The 21,790-nt window shown below is 42.5% G+C and overlaps 1 protein-coding gene across 1 annotated transcript in view; it reads right to left on the bottom strand.

Annotated features, from left to right (window-relative positions):
• Positions 1 to 18,853, bottom strand: part of NCAM1 (neural cell adhesion molecule 1) — a 60,190-nt gene extending 41,337 nt beyond the window's left edge. Inside the window, exons 1-11 of the mRNA XM_075723407.1 lie at positions 18,826 to 18,853; positions 17,529 to 17,603; positions 16,285 to 16,503; positions 15,397 to 15,540; positions 14,388 to 14,525; positions 13,775 to 13,892; positions 12,370 to 12,539; positions 11,346 to 11,488; positions 5,434 to 5,463; positions 809 to 959; positions 35 to 219 (exon numbers count right to left, since the gene is read on the bottom strand). Coding sequence (XP_075579522.1) covers positions 35 to 219; positions 809 to 959; positions 5,434 to 5,463; positions 11,346 to 11,488; positions 12,370 to 12,539; positions 13,775 to 13,892; positions 14,388 to 14,525; positions 15,397 to 15,540; positions 16,285 to 16,503; positions 17,529 to 17,603; positions 18,826 to 18,853 — 1,401 coding nt within the window. The remainder of the gene's footprint in view (positions 1 to 34; positions 220 to 808; positions 960 to 5,433; positions 5,464 to 11,345; positions 11,489 to 12,369; positions 12,540 to 13,774; positions 13,893 to 14,387; positions 14,526 to 15,396; positions 15,541 to 16,284; positions 16,504 to 17,528; positions 17,604 to 18,825) is intronic.
• Between the last annotated feature and the right edge of the window lie 2,937 nt (positions 18,854 to 21,790).

The raw sequence follows: 21,790 nt of genomic DNA, 5'->3' as shown, positions 1-21,790 counted from the left end.
GCATATGTCTTCTACCCTCCTTGCTTTTCCTCACCTCCAGGTAGCTTGCTGAGGGAGTGTTGTAGATCTTGATGTTGCTGTAGTTTGAGCTGGGAAGCAGCTGTCCATCCCGGAACCAGGAGATGACAGCACTGGGGTAAGCAAATACCTCACAGGTGATGTTCACTTGATTGCCTTCCCAGGTATAGACAGCCACAGGGCCCTGAAGCTTGGGGGCATCTGAAAGACACACATTTGTGAAGGCGATTTAAGCCAGAAAATCTCCTGACGTAGCCCAGCCAACCTTACCTTAAGGATCCCTTGGCTGGCGTCCAGTATAACATGGGGAAGGGAATCTAATATAGGAAACAGGAACTGTCTTCTCATCTGGGGGATGGGTGGTGTCTTTTGCTGAAGGATGTAAGGAGGAAACCTGCTCAGTCCCAAAGGCTGCTCCTGACGTGGTGTGGGAGGAGGAGCAGACAGCACACTATGCATCTAGGGAAACGCATACCAGGAAGTTCTCCTAGAGAAGAACTCTGATGCACCCAAGAAGTGGGACTGTGGCAGACTGATGGCCCATAATCTTCCCAAGGTGCAAACAGTATCCCAGCTGGAGACAGCTAGAGCAAACATTTGCATGTATGCATACAGCAACATGTCTCCAACAAAATTATTTCAGACTGAGTTGCTTCCCATGCATTCCACCTAAACAACACATATCTCCCTAGCCATAGGTGCCTCAGTCTCATCACACAAAAAGGAAATCAAAACAGTCCCCCCTCTAAACACATGAACACCCTTCCCTGCCCCATCCTTCGCTTCTTACACTGCACTTCAAGGTACATGGCTTGGGAGTCCTGCCCGATGGTGTTGCTGGCTGTGCATACATATTCTCCGGCATCTGTGTACTGAATTTCTTTGAGAGTCAGGGACGACACCCGGGCATGGCTACGAATTACGATGCGCCCATCCAGGGTCTGGCAGGAAAGGAAAAGAGAGTTAGATGCTGAGCTCTGAGGCTGTGGTGCAGACTAAAGGGATGGGAACAAATGCAAGTCTACCTCACACCAGCCCTCCAGTGCTCAGTACTTCAGAAGTGATCACCTGAGGCCAGGTGAAATCATGGGCACAGAGAGGCATTTCCAAAAGCAACAAGAAAATTCCTTGCCGCACAGGGCCAACTGCAGTGATTCAAAGCACTCAGGAGAAGGGGAAAAAATGAAATGGAGGACCAAAGTATCAGATGCTACTCTGAGGACAGCTAGATAACATCAAGCTTCTTCCCAGAATGAGAATTGTAGAGATCCAGCTCTGGTTAAAAATTTTTGCCAGCATGCTCTTGTAGAAAACCTCCCCAACTGCTACTGCGTTTCCACTCAGAGAATTCAGGCCTTCCTCTTCTCTCACTGATACTTGTTTTATTTCAGTGACCTTGAAATAGCATGAATAAGAACAGATCCAGACCTCACAGCTGAATCAGGCAAAATGAAAGCTCAGAACTTTCACCTGAACATGGCACTGAAGAGAGCAAGGTACAGCGAACAGGGCAAGAAAACTATGTGACCCTTCTAGAGATAACCCTGCTTCAAAGTCTTGTCATGCTTCAAGAAAATTCTAGAGAAATCTGCATTGGTTATATGCCAGTTTAGGAATTGCTACCACATGCAAGAAAGTGCAGGGATGTCCATGACAGAGAGACAAGGAATGTAAAATCAGGCTACCATCTGCTCAAAGGGATTGCAGCCACCCAGCGATCCCATCCCACATCACTTTTTTTTTTTCCCCTCTCCAATTTATGACCAAAGCCCAAGTGCTCTCTTAATACATGAAGCACATAAGGCCATGGACTACTCCCTCCACCCTGGTGCTTGTGCTTCAGCTTGGAAGCTTTAAAGCACCAACTCTCTCATCTAGTTTCCTAATCGGCACAAGCACAAGTGAACAAATTAGGTACCCTTGTGGCTGTGCCTGCTGCTGCAGCCTGCCACACTTAATGCAATTAATGCTCCAAGAGCATTAACGTTCTTGGAAGATACAGGACAAGTACTGAGATTATAAGTAAAAACCCTGAGGATATTAAACAGCCAAAGGCACTGAGCTGTAGCACAAAGTACATCTCTGGTATCTCAAGCGGTCGGATCCTCTGGGCCTGAAGCCTCTTCCTGTTTGAGCTCGTGGTCTCAATCTCTGAGACTGACAAAGTTTCTACAAGTAAATGTGATTACCTCTGTTAGTTCTAAATATTAGCTCATTTGAGCTAGTCAGATTTCATATGCACAAAAATAGTAGCCTTTGATGACACAAAACCAATAATATGTATTTTTCTTCTCTATTCTACCCTGCACACAGGTCCTGCTGCAATCCCTGACCAATGTGACAAGCTACAAACTCCACTCCCTCTCTTGTGCTTGGTCCCTTGTGTTGCTGGGAACAATTCTTTATTTCCTGTACATGTGGTGGTGTGTGCATCGTTTCCTAGAACCAGGGAAGGATCGCTTAACACAATATTAGTCTGTTGCGGTATCTTACACAACCAAATTCTGCTTTTATCTTTCTTTACTGGCTGACTATATTGTTATCCTTTTGTCTGATTTGTGATTTGACTACAAAACCCAGCTCACTTCTGAAACTATTGCAGTAGGATCCATAAATGTCAAGACTCCAGATCTGCAGAGGCTCCCAGCTTCTTTTAGCTCATGAATTGGGTGAACATTCTAAATACTCGTCCCTATGACCCCATCAGCAGGAAAGAGTATAAACATGGCAAAATACCAGCACATGATCATTACAGCAAATGTAATATTAAATCCAGTGTCACCTGCCTTTTCCCCACTTTGTCAAGATCTAATGCAAACAGAAGTGTGGTAGGCAGTTGTGGTAAAATGATAACTTTACAAGTAATGCAACCAACTGTGAACATGAAGCTCTGTTTCTTAATGCAAAAAGCACAAGGTAAAGAAAAAGAAAGATCAGGAAAAATACTCCAAAGATGAGAAGAATGTCTACCTAAGAAAGCATGCTACTAGTTTTCTTTATTCATATTTCTGACCATCAGATGCTAACAATTGCTGGCCATTAGAGACATAGGATAGGTAGAAACTCGTGAGCCAGATGTAGACACTTGTAATCCCTTTACCTAGCCTCTTTGATTTCAAGGATTTTGGATGACAAAATGATTCATAGTAATGGAGAGACAACCTAAGGGACATAGGCAATAACTCATGCCATAGCAACTGCCACTCTACAGAAAAGGGTATGATGGTTCTCTATATCGCCGATTACTACAGCTTATCTGGAGCTACATGCAGGTGTTTTTCTGAAAATTCTGACAATGCCATGTGGCACATAGTCACTATGTACAAAGCTGGCCTAGATTTCGATACTTCAGTGCCAAAGGGGAAGAGGAGAGACAAGTAGGAAATGCATTTACCCCCCTTCCCTCCACCTTTTGGGTTTTCCAGTCTTTTCACAAACAAGTATCCATGACTTAATTTCACACAGTCTTATCTTCTCCTCACCTGCTTTCCACACGGTGGACATCATTACAAAACAGCACCCGTGAATCCTGACCACAGCTACAAATTCTAGTGAAGGAAGACAAGTGGTCTCTCCTAGCTCTGTGCTTGCACTGCACTAACCAGAATTCATCTGCAGCTCTTAATATGTGTAAGGTTACACTAATTCCCAGCTACCAGAAAGGCATCACCAATTTGTGGTGTAATTTTGCTTGAAAATGAGTTTTTTTAGCATCTGTTCGTCAAAATCTGGGGTTTTTTTGTTAGCATATACTGCTAATATGACTTAAACAATTCTTCAGTATATGCAGGACCAGAATGGTGAACTGAGTCATTATGGACTGTACACAGTAAGCAGAGCTGACTATGGTTTAGAGGAAGAAGCAGCTAACTGCAATTGTGCCTCCAAAGCAAGGAAAGCAAGATTTAACACCCATATATGCTGCTATGACTGAAGCTCATAGAGACTTCCTTACTTTAGACTAGCTAATGTATTAGTAAGAGTGAAACAATGCCATGTATTCACTCAGCTTCCTGAGAACTGAACTCCCTGCTGCTGGAATACACTGCTGAAAGACCCCATGCTAGCTATTTTAAAGATATATCTACACAAGCTGCAACAATAAGCTTCAACAGCATTCTCACGGAACCCCACACTTGGATATTTTAAGACACAGACACAGTAAGAAGTTCAGAGACAGCAAGCTTAATAGTATTAGTACTCATATCAATAAAAAGCTTGAGACAGCACAGTGAAAACACTGGGGCAGGGGGGAGACGGAGACAACTGTAATAGGAATTAACATGAGGCCTGAAGAGATACAACTACTCAAATTCCAAATTCTTCAACGCAAACTGGTCTGAATATCCAATGCCTTCACTTGCCACAATTCATCTATTCCTACGGATTATTTTGAAGTAAGAATGGGCAGTATCTTCTCAGCCCTGTATGAAACAAAGGCAGACAGTGCTTGAGTAGAGGTTCACATTGTTTAGGACACACCAGTCTCTCTGAATTAAGATGGCTTAAGAATAAAAAAGAATCCAGGATACCCAGAGCCTTCACAAAGTTGATCCTAAAAATACAAGTCACCCAGTTACGATAGCTAACTTTGTTCTCTACCTGATGCCTATTTTTTGCTCGGAAACATACTTTCTGGTCCATTTTGAAGCAAGAATGCTACATGTAAAGGTAGATTATTATTATTTTTAAAATAAAGCACTGAATGTGAAATAAAACAGCAACCAACCACATTTGCACCAAACTGAGTTACTACATTATCGCACACCCCCTCACTGACCCTTGCAAATCAAAGGCAAATAATAATGTAGCAATTTGGAGCATTTTCTGGAGAAATATAACTTGTGAAATATTTATCTGCATTGATTTTGAAATGGAACATGATGCAGTTGTCCTTTAAGAGAAGGTCAAAATTAAGGAGTACCATGAGCAAACAGGCGAGTTGGCTGGAGCAGAAGAGGCTATCTTTGGGAAAAAACAAACCAACCAACCAACTTTCCCAGAATACACACTGTTGCTAATTCTTAAAACTCTGGAAGAGAGATATGATTCACACTGGTAGCATAGAATAAAATGGTGAAAGCAGTATTTGTCAGATTTTACATTTGCTTTTATTTTTGTCTTTTTTTTTTTTTTAAAGCGACAACCAGAATTACTCACTCCCAACACAGCTAGTTTGCTCATCCAAAAATGCATTACTACATGCCAAGCAACTTCTAACTCTATAAGCTATTTCTTTTATGTATTGATATTTAATTTGTTCATATTATTAATGCTGGTTTAGTTGGCAAGGTTACTGGACTAGAGATTTGTTAATCTGTAATGCTTAAAAAAAAACCAAAAAAAACAAACAAAAAAACCCAACAAAACCACCAAAAAACTAAGAAGTTTGCTAAAGGTCTGGTAATCTTATACCTCTTGTTTCTCGGGCCGGGTCCACGAAGCCTGGAGAGAACAGATATAGAACACAACAACAACAGAAAAAAAGCAATAAAAGTTTATCAAAGGTTGCTTTTAGGTATCATAGTGTATGCACCACATTGCGTTCTGTGCACATGCAGGCTCCAAGTTGTGTATCTCATGTGTGTGGGGTGATCACAATTTTCATTTCCCAATATAACCTCAATTTAGATTTGCATTCAAAATTTAATATCCTATAAATTGGTCTTAAAATAATTAAGCAAAGGCTAACGATACCTAAAGACCGCTTCTGTTTTTATGTATCAAGTGACTATTTCCCTTGTCACATCTCACTGATTACCTAGGTCACTAAATTGCAAAGACCGTTACGGAACTGGTTTTCTAACACTGGTTTGTTAGCCACCCGCACACACTGATTAACATTAACACTCATACCATTAATGTGATCATGCATTTGTACATGTTTTTTCATGCATACTGTGCCAGGAGTAGGAGACCTTGAGCTGCAGAGCATTGAAACAGTATGATCCCCCTGGACAGGAGACAACAGGCCAGAACCTTGCACCTCCAGCTCATGATGCTAAGGGATGTGTGCACCCAATCCTTACTGGGCTTGGGACAACCAAAGAACAGGCATCAGTGAAGCATGCACAGACCTTACCAATAAACATACATTTCCCGTTCGGAGAAAGCCACCAACAGTGTGGACCGTATTCACTGTGGTTCAGAAAGACCAAAGTTGCTAGGTTCTGTTTCTCCCCTATAATTTATCTTTCAAATGTTTTTCTTCTGGTCTCTATTTCAATTGCAATTTGATCCATTTCAGTTCAGGAGTCAAAAATCACCTACTGATATCACAGCCATGACGGCATTATTGAATATGAGGCACAAGCATTACTGATGTGTGGATATAACAGCATACACAAGAGTGACATGACAGAAATGGAGATGAAAGCTTAGGAAATGAGAATAAAGAACATAGTATTGTTTTCTCAATGCTTCTAGTGAACGTTGTGAGACTTAAGTATTAAAATATGGTACAGACAGCCATGTTTTAGAATGTCTTTGATAAAAGCAAGTTATTTGCTTGTAATTAGAGGCCTGAGGTGAAGCCACCTGAAGAGAAACTCACCAACACCTGCATGGGCTAGGACACTCCTATCATCTGATCATTTCTATGTATATATATCCTGTTGTGCACAAGTTCCTTGAAAGCTGAACAAGCAACCATAATAATTCAGCATAATCCCTTTCTGATGTACCGGTCATTCTCTGTACCTGAGCAAGCCAGGCTAGCTGGGGAACTGCTTTGCTTACACCCATGCGAGTCCCCTTTCAGTCCTATTCACTGAGGCTCTATGGTGTCAGCACAGAGGAATTAAAAAAACCCCACAAAACCAAAAACCAACAAAACCCCCACCAACCAACCAACCAAAACAAAACATATTTTTAGTCTTTGGTGTTCAGTACCTGTCAACCTAAAGGAAGATGAAATAGGAAAAAAGCCTGTTCCAACACTCCTAGAGTGTGATGTTTCTTTGTAATGGCACTCATGGGTGTGGGGAAAAGAGGCAGAACCACATTCTCCATCCTGGAGAGTTTCATACTGACTCTCCCTCAACAAGACAAAGAGATACACAAGCTCTAGTCAGCATCATGCAGGGGACAGAGGGGAAACCAAGAGCCTCATGCATGCTAGCATCTTCCCTTCCCTTTGGAAGCAAGTTGTTAAATGGGAGCATCTTCAGTTACAAGGGAGTTCCTGGGAACTGCCAATGTAATTTACTCCCTGGATCATTAAATCCAAAGATATTCCCATGTACATCTCATGAGATGCGAAGTACGACACAAATTTAAGACAGAGAATTGTATTCAAGGTATACTGCCCACTTAAAAGAAAAAAAAAAAAAAATCAGGAAATTAAGTTAAATTTTGAAATGTTAGATCTGCTGCATCACATCCAGAAGCACTTTGCTGATGGTATTGCAACAATGCTTATTTGCATATCAGCAGAGTATTTGGCTCTTCTCTTTCACTCAATTTTTAATTTTTTAATTACTTCACTGCTAAATTTGACCTAGAGTGAGCTGTGCAAGGGAATGAGTTCCTCTTATCTTCCGGTTATTGTGCCCTAGCATGCTGCTGCAACACTGGCAACCCAATGCTTATGTCCTAGCAAAGGGGCACTCCTTACCTTGCTGGAATTCAATCAAGTTGTTTTCATCTAAAGATTTCTAAGTTTTTAACAACTTAGCTATTTGCGTTAGCTGCCAAGAACATAGAGTTGATAGAGGCTACTGGTCAGTAACAGTAACCCAGAAAATAAGTGGAAGGATGCATTGGACTGTTCTCAGGGTAGCACAACACAGCAGTGTAGTTCACCTGTCAGAGGGGTGACGAAGACATCTGTTATTCAGACAAGCAGTCACCTACTAAAGGGGCCTCTCAAACTGTGACCCATTCACAAGTCAGACTTCTGCATTTTCCTACTTTAGGAACAGGGAACCTTGTGGGACAGCCTCGGTGAAAAAGACTCAATAACACTATACAGGTTAAACTATAACTAGGATAAAGGAAGAAGAATACCAGGGCTGACCTCTTCCTCTGTTCTTTGTTTGTTTCTTTCATTCCAGTGAGAAAATGTTCACTTTTTTTTTTTTGACTTGCCAGCTAGCATGGGAGATCAGACAGCAGTACTGAGTTAGATCCTACGCCACAGACACTTGCCAGCTCCGGCAAGATGTTAAAAATGCCTGCATGAAGGCATCACCTGTTACCCCTCCCATTCCTCACACCGAGCTATACTGCTGGGTAAGAAACTTAGGACTGTCTCCACAATCGTTCCATGGAAGTGCGTGTGTAGGAGTAGTTAGTGATTGCCTCATCCAAAAATCTGACAGGAAACACTTGCATCTGCACTTTACAATCTGCAATTGTAAAACTTGTATACACCAATACACAACAGATCAAAACTGTATTTACTGAATCACAGTTAGTATTCTGCTAGAGCAATATAAGAAACATGTCTCTTAAAAGGGCATATACTGAAGGTGATGGGGAATATGGCATACTGGCTTGATCAGCTTTACATCTGGTATCATTCAAAGAGAAAGCATTCTTCCTCCCTGCAATGGCACAGCAATAAATACTTGAGGAAAGATAAAGATTTCAAATCATCACACTGATGACTTTCCAGGCGTTCTTGCTATGTTCTGCAGTAGTGATAGACAGGAATCTCAAACTGACAGGGCAAAAGTTTCTCCTAAAGTAGCATGTTCCTACATTCACAACCGAAGTAAACAACATATAAGCAAATGTTTGGTTTTTTGGTTTGGGTTTTTGTTTGTTTGGGTTTGGTTTTTTTTTTTTTTAAATATTACTTGTACTCTCTGCAGGGCAGAAGAATGCAAGCTGCCAGTTTAGTAGTAAGAGGAAGCTTACTAGTGCCATGCCAGTATTGGGAAGTTTAGTCTGCTCATCTGTGTTGGTATACAGTTGCCAATCATCTGATTTTGCGAGAGCACGGTCACAACCACTTACCTTTGCAGACCATCCTCAAAGCAAAAGATTGTTTGTCCAAGGTGTGCCACATTAGGTAGGCATAGCCACAGAGAGGAGAATCTTTTGCTGTGCATGCCAGGATATCAACAGGTCTCTCAGGGAAGCATGGGAACGTTGAAACAGTTCTGACACTGTCAACTTAGGTGTTTGGACCATAGCACCTCCTGCCCCTTGTCTACACATCAGGCTGTCTCTGTTCTTAGACAAAGACTGAGGTGAGGGGAGGAACCTCTACACCAGAGAGGGTTTTTCTTGTTTGTTTGGGGGTTTGGGTAGGTTTTTCTGAAGCACCAAATGTTCATGGGAGTTAAGGCACCTCTAGACCTTTAAAAACCTGTACTGAAGTATGATTACAAAAGTAAACAACATGTAGCAAGACAGATGCATCCAAGTATCTAGAACATATTCAGAAGTAGGGCTTGACAATTTTAAAAATACTATTGTTTGTCCCACATCAAACACCATCCATTTCCCTGTGCTATCCCAGAGACAGTAAGTGGATAGTAAACTGAATATATGCATTTGGTTGTACAGGTAATAGAATGTTTGTAAGAGCAATTTTGACCTGAGGATTTTGTGGACATCTGTACCATTCACCTAAACTTACAGCACAAGATAGAGAACAGGAAAAAGTAAAACACAAAACTAAACACACACACAAAAAATATCCTGCCTAGAAAGTGCATGGTATATGATTAAAAAAAAAAATCTTTGCCCTGAAGGTTTGAACCAGTATATTAAACATGGTAGTACCTCAGACTTTTGATTTTCCCCCCATGTATGTAAGAAATTATCAGAGTATTAACATTGATCACCAACTTAACAGCATCAAACAGGATATATGAGAGTCTCAAAAATGGTTAGCAGTTTTGCCACTGAGATCTTGTTAGTTTAATTGGGCCGGACAGACGGGACTCCCTGCAAACAGGCTCTCCTACTGACTTCTACTTGATTTAGTGTTATTTCAGTTTTTATATTCTTCTCCCTGCCCAAGCTCTTTTCCTTGGCTGTGATCCAAACTCCAGTGCTAGAAGCACTAGAGCACTTAACTCCTCCCACCACTCTCCTAGACAGAGACAAGACCATGAACAACCTTATGCTGTCAAAGCAGGTCCCCCAGTCATGCTGTGGTGAGACCCCAAGCCAACAGTTTTTGAAGACAATGGAAATCTCTCTCTAAACATTGCAGGGATTTACACTGGCCCTCGAATCTGAAAGATGAAGAAAGAATAAAGGCTGGAAAACTCTGGCATCCTGATTAATATGTTACACATTACCAACATGGTGAAGAGCTGACATCACGAAGGCGATTTAAAAAAGCTCATTTAGGAAGCTACAGTGCAGAATGGCAGCTGTGTGGATGACTGACAGCAGATACCTCTGTCGCTTTAAGACTTTCACAGTCTATCAGCTGCTGTCTTCATATTGAGTCAGAACCCCTGGTATGCCCAATTTAGCTTAGCCTTGAAGCATCCTGTTATTAGAAGATTATTAATAAGCAACAACTCCTTACTCCAACTTTTGTCTAGGCTTTCTTTGGCTCTAAACTATGCCCCCTGATCGCCTTATGCAACTATTACGAAATATCTACAGTAATACAGCACATCCTGATCTTGTCTAGTTAAGGGGGATTGTGGCCAGTAAAAAAACCCAGCACTCTTTTTTAAAAGAAAAACTGCTAATTATTTTTGTCTTTTAAAGAACAAAATGGTATTGAAGTGATCAACAAACAGGTGAACACAAAGGCAGCCAGGCGTTTGTGCTTCAGGTACAGGCAGTATTAGAATACAATACAGAAAAGCAAGAAGGAATTAACAGGCTCATTTTGGTCCACTGCATCTTTGAGAGAATACCCCACACCTCTCCGCCTGCCACCCTCCCAGATCATATCATCATCATAATGACAGCATGCACAACACTGGAATCAGAGTGCTCATTCCCACCTCTCAGCTTAGAAACAGAGGGGAAAAACCCTTTCACAAGCTTTCTGCAACTGTAGGTCCCTTTGGAAACTCCTCTGAAAAGGTTCCAGGGCCTACTGCTTTTCACGTTAATTCAACTCAGAGTGATACCAGCAGGAATTAAAAAGCATACCTTCAGTTGTTACAAACCGAGATGGCTCTTTGTACAAAAGGACACCTATGGCATTACTTCAGCTGCGGAGCTGACCCTTTAGCAGATAGCCTGTGCAGGACTGCACGTGTTCTCACTACAGAGAGGGGAATCGCCATGATTTCCATGTGCATCTGCGTGCAGCTATCATGCATTCTGGATCAGCAGAGGCAGGCAGATACAAGCTGCACTGATCCCAGCAAATGAGACCATGGTTTTGGGAAGGGTTATACCTTCTCTTCATTGCTGATGTTCCGTGTGGAAGTTCTCCAAGTGATGGAAGGGATTGGGTCCCCAGATGCCTCACAGGTCAGCGTAATCTGATCCTCCAGCTCCATGGCTGTTTTGTTCTCCACATAGGTGATTTTGGGTTTCGCTGAGAAGAAAAAGCAACCTTCATTCAGTTGGTGCTCAGAATGAAGCTTGCCTGTCAACAGCAATGTTTGAAACAACCAGCATTGGGGAAAAAAGCCTTTTGATTTGGCACAAGTTTACTGCCGTATTGGGAAGGGAGCAGAGTGACATGTGAGAAGAGGGTACCTCCTTGCAGAACTAGAAGAGCTTTTCTACACATTCCTACAGCTGAGGCTTTTAAGAGAGGACTAGAAGAGGGCATATCTGAAGCAGAACCCATTTAACAGTGTACAAATGATCAGTCCCTGGGATTACCAGCCAAGTCTTCCACCTCTACTTTCCACTGTCTGCTTTCTCTGCCCCAAATTAGCCTTTTGATAAGCAGCTTTGTCAAGTGGCTGCAGAGGGATGGGACAGGGAGAATTATATTCCTTAACACTCCCAGATTCATGGACGGTAGAAAAGCTGCTGATTCATTCCTGCAAGCTTGAGGTCATTCACACAGTGGTGGGGTGGAATTCACCTCCCTGTCCAGCTTATAGCAAGTCCCACTGAAGTGCTAAAGCCCTTATAATAGCAGTTTTGGTTGGATTAGGATTCAGTCCTCTGGGCCTGGAATATCTTTCAAGTAGCATGTGAATCTCACCCCCCCCCCCTGCACAAGACTGAATTGCTTTTATCAGAGAGGAAGCAGAATGGAGTTGGCATCCATTTTGGACAATTACACAAAGTCTGTTTTGCTTAGCATGATGGCAGAGGTGCACAGCATTGCTTGTGAAAGAAGCAGCTCTGGATAAGCCACATCAGGCGTTAACTAGGATAAGTAGGTTACTTCCAGCTTGCACTAGTGAGCTACCAATAGCCAGCTGGATTGGAAAGGGGGGATGGTAAGAGCATGTTTACCAAAGACTTTGAGATGAATGGTGGCATCCTGCTCGCCAGCCTTGTTCTCAGCGATGCAGATGTATTCTGCTTCGTCGTTCTTATCCACCTTCTTGATGATGAGCTCGGACCCATCGTAGTTAAAACTGTATTTCTCTTCATCATCAGCCTGTTCTATTGGCTCTCCATCCCTGCAGGGCACAAAGCACACTAGCTGTGTTGGGGAAGAGAAGCAATCAAAGGCTCTTTGTTTTAGGCTTGTTGTTAATGCTAGAACTCTGTTACTACACTGAAACTCCTCAGGTTGAGAGGGGCCTTTTCGTTTCCCTATGGGCTACAAAGCTTACATTTTGATCTATTCCTAATCCCTCCTACCTTAGGACTCTCGGCAGCTGAACCTTTCGCCCCCTGACACATCATAGCCTATATGCAAGAGCTATAAACAACACTGAAGGTGGCTTCTGTCCTTGCATATCGAGGCAGTATTCCAAGTTGTCATCAGCTTTTTCAACATTACAACTTGTCCTCATAACCTTCACCAAAGGCTACATAATTTCAAGAACAGTATACCTGAAGTCTGTATCACTGCCTGACAGTGAAATTTAGACCTGATGAAATGAAAACTTTACATGTGGATCTCCTGGCATGACAAATGCAAGTTATAGCATCTGCTTTTGCCTAAGTTTCCCCACCAGTGCAACAGATGATAATAAACTGACCCACGGGACAGGTCTGGTCAGCATGAAGCTTCATCTCTATTTGCAACTTGACAAAGAATGTAATGGGACAGTGAAAATTTGCTATTTTGTTTCTCCAGGAACCTGTACTGGTTTTGGCTGGGATAGAGTTAATTTTCTTCACAGCAGCTCATACAGTGCTATGTTTTGAGTTTGTGACCAAAACAGCATTGATAATGCAATAATGTTTTAGCTATTGCTGAATGGCATACACACAATGTCAAAGGGTTTTCTGTTTCTCGTGCTGCCCCGCCAGCAAGTAGGCTGGGGGTGTACAAGAAGTGCTGGGACAGCCGACCTGCCAATAAACATAAACACCTGCCTGCCAATGGGAAGTAGTGAATGAATTCCTTATTTTGCTTTGCTTGCATGCGCAGCTTTTGCTTCATCTATTAAATTGTCTTTATCTTAATCAACAAGTTTGCGGATTTTACCCTTCCGATTCTCTTCCCCACCCCACTCGGGGGGTGTGTGTAGTGAGTGGCTGTGTGGAGCTTCGCTGCCTACCAGGGTTAACCCACAACAGAAGCTAACTGCAATTCTGTTATGAGGCCATTCTTTCTCCTGTGAGAAAAATTAATTAATCTTATTCCAGTTAAAACATTGCTTCCCCTCCAGCCTGGTTTTCCAGGCCTTGGTGAAAACATCCATGCTCACACACAATCACAACATTGCACACAGCATCTTACTTTGTCCATGTCATGGTTGGCTCAGGAAAGCCATCAGCATCACATGCTAAGGTGACAGACTGGCTGAGGTTGGCAGTGGCGTTCATAGTGCTCTGCCTGGCGCGCACAGAAGGAGGTACTAGAAAAGAAGGAATCCACATTCAAGTTAGAAAGGACAGAAGACGCGAGCAAGAGTGAGCCCTGGAAGGCTCACTGTAAATCTCTGCAATACACGAAGATGTCACTAGTAATTCAAACCCTTAGGCCACCACCTGCCCGTTTCAGTCAACAGGTTTGATGCATGAGCTCTCCAAAGCAATTAGCACAGGGACGGAAGGGCAGGGGGTGGGGAGACACACAGAAAATCAGTATCGAGGACAAACCCACTTGTTGAGTCCCAACAAGATCAATACCTCACTCTAAGTCATGAGACACTTGAGGTTTTTCTTTACATGATAATTTCCTGTAAACATCTTGTAAACACTCAGCCAATTTCATGGACAATTTTTATTTGACACAGCAGAGAAAAATTAGTAAACTTATGGTAAATCATGAGTGTGAATCTAAAGTAACATTTCCATCAGCAGCCTGTGGTGCAGGTGCTACATACCCTGCCTTACTCTAAGCTGCTCACCATTTACGATGACCTGAATATCTTTGAAGTTGATCTCCCCACGAGCCAAAATCCGGCCCTCACAGCGGTATGTCCCTTCATCTGTTTTCTTGATTCCCCGGATCTGCAGGTAGTTGTTGGACAGGACTATAAATCGAACTAGAAAAGACAAAAGGAAGGTTCATCCAAGAATCCTCAGGAAAACTCACTGCAGGTAACAGGTTCTTCTCTCCTTGTCCTTTCTGGGTTGAGACAAGGCTTAGTCTAGTAAAATTTCCCTTCCCATCATTTAATTGAGATGCTGCTGTAAATGGACCTCACATTGCCAGGAAAGAAACCAGATGTGGGTAGCAGGCAAACTGCTCTGGTGCTTTATACTGTAAGTACACACAGAGATAAACAGGTAAATACACACACGCACACACTCTTACATTTAATTAGTATCGGACAATAAGCAATTTGAAACTTGCCTCTCTTGCACAAGGGTGGCAGAGTTCAAGTCTTACTACAGTTCCCTTGTTCCTGCAACAAGCAGATGTGGGAAACACAGCTGAGGCATGAACGCTCAGCTGGAGCCAGGGCTCTAGAGCCCCCTCTGCCAGTAAAATGCCCCTCTGGGCATGACAGTCTGCAGCATTTTGAAAGAAAGGGAAATGTTCTTGCAAGGAGCTTTTAGCCCTTTTTCCTTAGGAGCACTGGAGAGCGTCAAAACATGCAGATTTTCTGTTCGATGGCATTGCTTTTATCTGAAATCTTTTTCCAGCATTCCTTGGCCTGTATTCCAGTGTCAAAGCCTGATGGCCATTTCTGTGGGAACGTTATTGTCCTGCCATTGCCAAACCACAGCATCTTGAATAACTAAATTCACATCCTAAGACCTAGTGTTAGGTACAAATTGCTTCTCTCCTCCCTTGTAATCACCACCATTTTGTTTTCCTGAACCCCTTGTATGAGCCTGATTTGAGCCCTGATGGGAGATGGACATTTGACCCCTGAATGGACAAGCACCAAGACGCCTCTTCTGCCTTACCATCTTTTTTTAGGATAACGTCCCTGCCTTTGTGCTTCCAGATGATGGTAGGAGGCAGTGAGCTGACCACATCACACACAATCACAGCATCATCCCCTTCCTTGAATTCCTGAGGAGTGGGAGCATTCTTGAACATCAGCTTTTCTGAAAACAATGGAAGGAGAAAGTCACTGCAGCTTTCTCAGCACACCTAAAGCTCTGCTCCTGACTCAAGCCTGAGGAAGGCAAAGAAACCCCAGAGAACACGTTCTCTAGAAATCCTCGTGTGCCCAAGGGGAGGATAAAGATGTGCCTGACTCAATGCACCGCACTGCAATAAGGGAATGCCATTTCCCAGCCCTGACTCCCAGGCATATCAGTGGGCCAAATCAATACTCCACCTAGCTTACCGATTTGTCCACACTGCAAAAAGAAAATGTGAACTTGGAACTGCTGAGCTTCCCAGCAGGAAGGGAAGGACCTGCTATCATGGCTCTGCTGGACAACATGCTGATGGCTTATTACAACCTTTCTAAATGCGTGATCCTCACTAGTCTTATCTCATAGCATGTCTGTCATCCACAAAAACTGCTCTCTTTGCTTACTCCTCCCAGACATTTATGATGCACTAGAATCTTCTCCTTCTACCCCTTGCTCTCCTGTCTTTCAGGAGAATTTGAGCAGCAGACATGCTGGTAATGCCCCGACAGGCCAAGGTCCTAGTTCCCACTTTCCCCTCAAAATAAAAAAAGGCAGCGGCTGCATCTTCTTAACATCCCCTTTCTTTTCACCCTCTTTCTTCCCCTTTAAAAATAGCCTTTTATAGGAAGGTAAAATAGTTGCCTCCCTAATCTTGCCTCATACATGTGCAAGGTAGACCAGAAAATAGCCTCGGAGCTGCTCTCTTACGGAAAATTTTCACATTGACGGTGGCCTCGGAGTCTCCCTCCTCCACGCTACTGACAACACATTTATAGATGCCAGCATCATCAATGTTGGCGTTGTAGATGGTGAGGGTGGAGGACAAGTCATCATTTCGCACCACTGAGATGCGTTGCTGGTTCGGCGTCAGCTTCTCGCCATTAGGGGAAAACCAGGAAATGTCTTTGTATTTGGCCTCCCCTGCCCCTACGGACACTAAAAGAAAACAGAGTGAAGTGAAATGAGTTCCCAACAAATCTGCACAGAGGGAATTAAATACAACCAGCAGCACTATGCGGAAGACTGACCCAGGGGAAGGGCTTCTGGTACCTGAGAAGCAAGCAAAGAAAATTCTCTCTCACAGCACTGTGAATGGTCAGCTGCTATCCTGCAAAAACGATATTAAGTTGGTTTTATAATCTAAAGGGGTACACTCATTTTAGCCCAGAAAGGCCTTCTATGCATCCTGGGATCTCATGTCCCAGTCCCTCCACTACACAGATCAGCCCAAGAAATAAAAATTTTTTTCTGCTTCAGCTCCATCACATTTTCAATAAATACCCGTATTTGCAGGCTGGGCTACTTTGCATACCAAAATGGTGACATTGCTGTAGCAGCAGTTCTGGCATTGATCAGCTTAAACGTCCTGCTGCATCCAGTGTCAATCAGAATTGTTATTGAGTGGTTCCAGGCTGTTTCTTTCTTGCAGCTCACATCGCTGCATTCCTCTGTGTGGCTTTGTTTTTTTGGACAAACTCCTATTATTGGAGGGACTTTAATTGATCCCACAGTCCTCTGAATACAAATATCATCATAACAGCACTTGCTCAGAGCATACTTTCATTTTTAAAGCACTGGCATTAACAAATTACTCTGAAGTTAAGCACTCTAAATTCAAGACATCAAAGAGGTGATGCAAGGTGCCATTGTTGTGGCTATTGCTCAAGCTTACGGACAACACTTCAGTACTTGTTTTTTAATTTTAAAATCTGTTCACTGGAGCTGCTTTCTGTTGCCACCTCTCAAGGGAGAAGGCATTTACTGTTTCCAGTAAACAGCATGTGCTGCCTTTGCTACTCAGTCTTATAAACCATAAGAGCGCATGAGAAAGAAAGAGCAAGAGATCTTGCAGCTAGACCTGGTACTGGAGCTTTTACCCCAGAGTTAATACATTGATTGACCTTCCCAGCAAACCCAGACAGAGACAACTGATGACATAAGCCATCACTCACCTTGACATAAGAAGAACTTAGACTCTCCAACGCTGATCTCCCCCTGGCTTGGAACAATGTCCACTTGTAGAGAGGCTGGAAAAGAAATGAGCACGTAGAAGATAGTTTTAGACAATAGGAGTGGTCTTCAGGAAAAAAGCTTTGCCAGCCTTCCAATCCCCATGGCTCCTTTACTCATCCAACGGAAGAGCGTAGGGTGGAAAGTTCTTGGCTTCCTAAGTGTTGCTCTATCAGTGTTTATCTGAATGTACAGTGCCATGGACCCCTGAAGACCCAAAAGAAGTTGCTAACATTCAGAGTTGCTTCCAGACCTTTATAAGGCCACATGGAATGATACAGAAAGGGCTGATTTACATTCAAATCTCTACCACACTGTAATACTAGGGAGTGCACTTGGTGTGCGCACAAGAACATCAAGCAGCCTGTAAGGACTCCTGTGAATTAAAACTGGAACTGGCTCAAAGGCCTATCCTGGCAACAAATACATATTGTCTTTGCTTTGGAGACTTCTTGTTGCTGTATGATTCTCTATGGGATACTACATTCATACAAGCCCCAGTTACCAACCATCATAAATGCAGAGTGGGAGTCACTGGCATACTCCAGGTCCTTGATCTTGCTCGATCTCCTACTCTCCTTGATCTTCCAGTCAGAAACCTAGTCCAAACAGCCAGCAAATCGGAGATGTTTATGGCAGACAGAGCATACCTGGATTAGGAAGGAAATTTCCTCCAGTATATACTGACAAGGACTATTGACAGTTTGTGATTTCTGCCTTCACAGTACTGGCTGAGACTTGCTTCCAATTTCATCCAGGCACATTTCACCTAACTCTCTCCTACTGCAAAAATGAAAATATTAGCAATACTTTGGTCTCTTCCACTGTCTTCTCATGGCATATCATCAGTGCTTTGGCTTTTATGTTAGCATTTTTTAGGTGTTGTTTTCTTGATTTGTTTATTTTATTTTATTTTTAAATAAGTGACTGAAGGTGTTTTGGCAGCAGAGATGGAACATCTGTTCCATGGACTTGAGTGAAGCATCTACTACATGCTTCTCTGGAATTGAGGGAGCCTGGAGTCAATGAAAGATAGTATACCTTCTGTACTTCCTACAGCTGAATCCAGCACAGCCTCAGAGGAATAATTTAAAAATAATCCAAGTTAGATAATAGTGCCAGAGAGAACATTTGAGGATACTGTTGCTGAAAGAAATCAAAATGATTCTCAGACATTTTCAGTCTCCCTTTGGACATCTTTATTTAACTCATGTGTCTTGTCTGAGGGTACTCTCTCACCTTCCTTGTACTTTTCAATGAAGTACATTGTTGCCCTTCCAGCTCCTGCATTCAGTCTGGTTTATTTCCTGGTAATCTAATTTCTCTCAACTATACTACTTTGATATAATTCAATCCCAAACAGAACTGCAAGTACAAAGAGCCAAATATAATAAAAGGCTGTAGGTTTATTAGATTCAGTGCAGCAAGGACTACATAGCCTACTTCTATAGGCTCATTTTTGTTGTTGTTTTTCTACAAATCTTTCCAACATCTGAATTTTACATTTGGAATCATATTCTGGGGTGCTCTTCCCAGGAAGGTCTCTGCTGTATGGAATGAGTGCAAAGGTACTACAAAAAAATCTTAAATGTCTCAAATCCAGGCATTCCTCCAGACCAGATTTCTGCTTTGCAGTACTACCTAAAACATTTATCCTTCTGCATTACAATGGAACTAGATTTGAGCATACACAATATTACAAACTCAATTAATGTCTTTGGGCAGCAGCTGCAGCAACGTGCAGTGATGCAAATACTCCAGAATGACATTACAGTAGTTTCCAATATGAACACTCCAGAAGCTGGGGGCATCAGCAAAAGGCAGGCACTTTTTAATAATGGGACGTTTTTTACAGTGTTTTCAAATTATGAATTAAACTGTCTTTTATGATCTTGTCTTTGGCATGTCAGGGCAAGGAGTAATGGATTTAAACTAAAGCAGGATAGATTTAGACTGGGTATAAGGAAGGAATTTTTTACAATGAGGGTGGTGAAGTACTGAAACAGGTTGCCCGGAGAGGTAGTGGAGCCCCCATCCCTGGAAACATCCCAGGCCAGGTTGGACGGGGCTCTGAGCAGCCTGGTCTGGTTAAAGCTGTCCCTGCTCGCTGCAGGGGTTGGGCTGGGTGGGCTCTAAAGGTCCCTTCCAACCCAAACCATTCCGTGATTCTATGTCAGTGATAGCTCCTGTTTAGAAATTAAATGTACAGAACCAAGAATCCTTAGTCTCACCCAAATGAGAATAATTTATTAAGGAACATTTAGAGGTCCTGGCTGAACAGTTAAATGTTTGTTAAAGTTCAGAGGCTCTGATAATTGCTGCTGTAAAAGCCTTCACTCAGAAAGTAAAAAAGAAAGGCCAACATTGACAACACAAGTCCGAAGTTCAGGTTTTGAATCTATATTTAGAGAAATCAATTAAAAGTTGGGCTTTCAAGAATAACCAACCTCTCTGAGCAGCTCTCTAAGGAGTAGGGCAAGTTTCCTACCTGAATACCTAAGCACAGCTTAGGAGCCTACATTTGGAGTCCCACTACTGAAAAAAATGGTATTTTTTCCTCATTTATTTACAAAAGTGAAACCGATTAGCATTTAATGGACAAAGGAGAAGGAACATACCCTTTTGGAAGTGTCACCAGAAACTGAAAGCAAAAAGTCAAAGATGCTGAATTTATTAAAACAATCCTGTTTTAGTACAGTAAGGGGAGAATCAACAATCACAGCAAAGCAAGTTAGACAGCCAAGATGAAAGCTAACCAGATTTCTGGCCTGTGTTGTGTATGGTCCCGTATGACTACTTATTTTCTGATTTGAATTACATCGGTACTAAACAAGTGAGAAAGGAAAGCATACCTCCCCATTTTCATCTTCATTTACAATCAGCCTTCCACAATGCATATTCAAGCATGCTCAATGCCCTTTTCCCCCCAACAACATCACTGCCTTCTTCACAGCATAAATTATGACCCATTAGACAGAAAATGTAATTGGATTCTGTCTTTCCTCCAGCTATAGCTTAATGCTGCAGCAGCTCTGTGGCCTAACAAGTCCAGGTCAAGTATGAATTTCAAGAGGCCAAAATGAATAGGTTTTATGTTGAAACTGCAGCCATTAGCTTGCAGAAAACAATTACCTTAATTGAGCTATTCCTCTACCCCATGTAGCCAGAGCACTTCTCAGCAACTATACTTCAAATGCTTCATCTGTCAACCTCTGCATTTTCATGCTGTAGTGTATGAAAACCCTTCTCCCAGAGCAGCTAGTTTTACCTCCAGACCACAGAGGCATTAGTTTTAGCTGCCAAACACACCTGGGCTTTTAAGAAACATGCACTGCTTCAGAAATGAAAACCTGTTTGCCTATGCCAATGGCAGCATTCCTTACAGTACTTGGGAAAAAGACATATGGACTGCAGGGGTTAGACACTAAGTATAGAGCTGTACACAGAATGAAGAGCACTGCCTGCCATCATTAAAAAAAGGACATAAACAGTAGGATTTTCTGATAAGGTGTCTGAGTACATGTCTTTAGCCAACAACCATTCTGACACAGCATTTCTCTTCATAAGTAAACTGGAAGCAATTAATCGGAGCCAGCGGAGCTCCGCAAATGATAATAATAGTGCAAGGTCCATGCCACTTTTCCAGTTTTACTCTCACTAGATTTTAGCAGGCTAGACTGATAAATGCTAGTGTTCCATCTCAAAAGACTGGGATACAGCAGTAAATAGAAACAACCCAGCCAGGACTCAATTGAAACCAGAGCTTGCGAGTACTGTGTGTTCTAGTTCTGGCTAATATTTGCATGTATGACTGTATGTCTTGCCTAGCCAAGAGGCTTTCAGAAGGAGGGGACATTAAAGTATCCCTTGATCTCTTGAGTAACGGCAAGAGGCTTATTACAGCCCCTCTTGGCCTGTCCAAGACTCTCTTCTGTGCCCCGCACTTTTTAGCAACTGGGAACACAATGAAGTTGTGGTTGAATTCCCCCACAGCACTGCCTTGGCAAACCAGCCCAGCCCAGGAAAGGGCATTTAGACTCGTCATCAACATACTTTCTACTCAGCCAAGCACTGCTAGCAAACAGTGGGGGACTGGTAAAATGGCTTTGAGCTAATTGAGATCTAATATAAATTCATACCTCTTTTTTTTTTTTTTAAAAAAAAAAAAAACCCACACTACACTATATAAATAGATAAATGGACC

Source organism: Pelecanus crispus, chromosome 19 (genome assembly GCF_030463565.1).
Source record: "Pelecanus crispus isolate bPelCri1 chromosome 19, bPelCri1.pri, whole genome shotgun sequence".
Classification (NCBI taxonomy): domain Eukaryota; kingdom Metazoa; phylum Chordata; class Aves; order Pelecaniformes; family Pelecanidae; genus Pelecanus; species Pelecanus crispus.
Note: the sequence above shows the minus strand (reverse complement) of the source record. Positions and strands in the feature narration are given on the sequence as shown.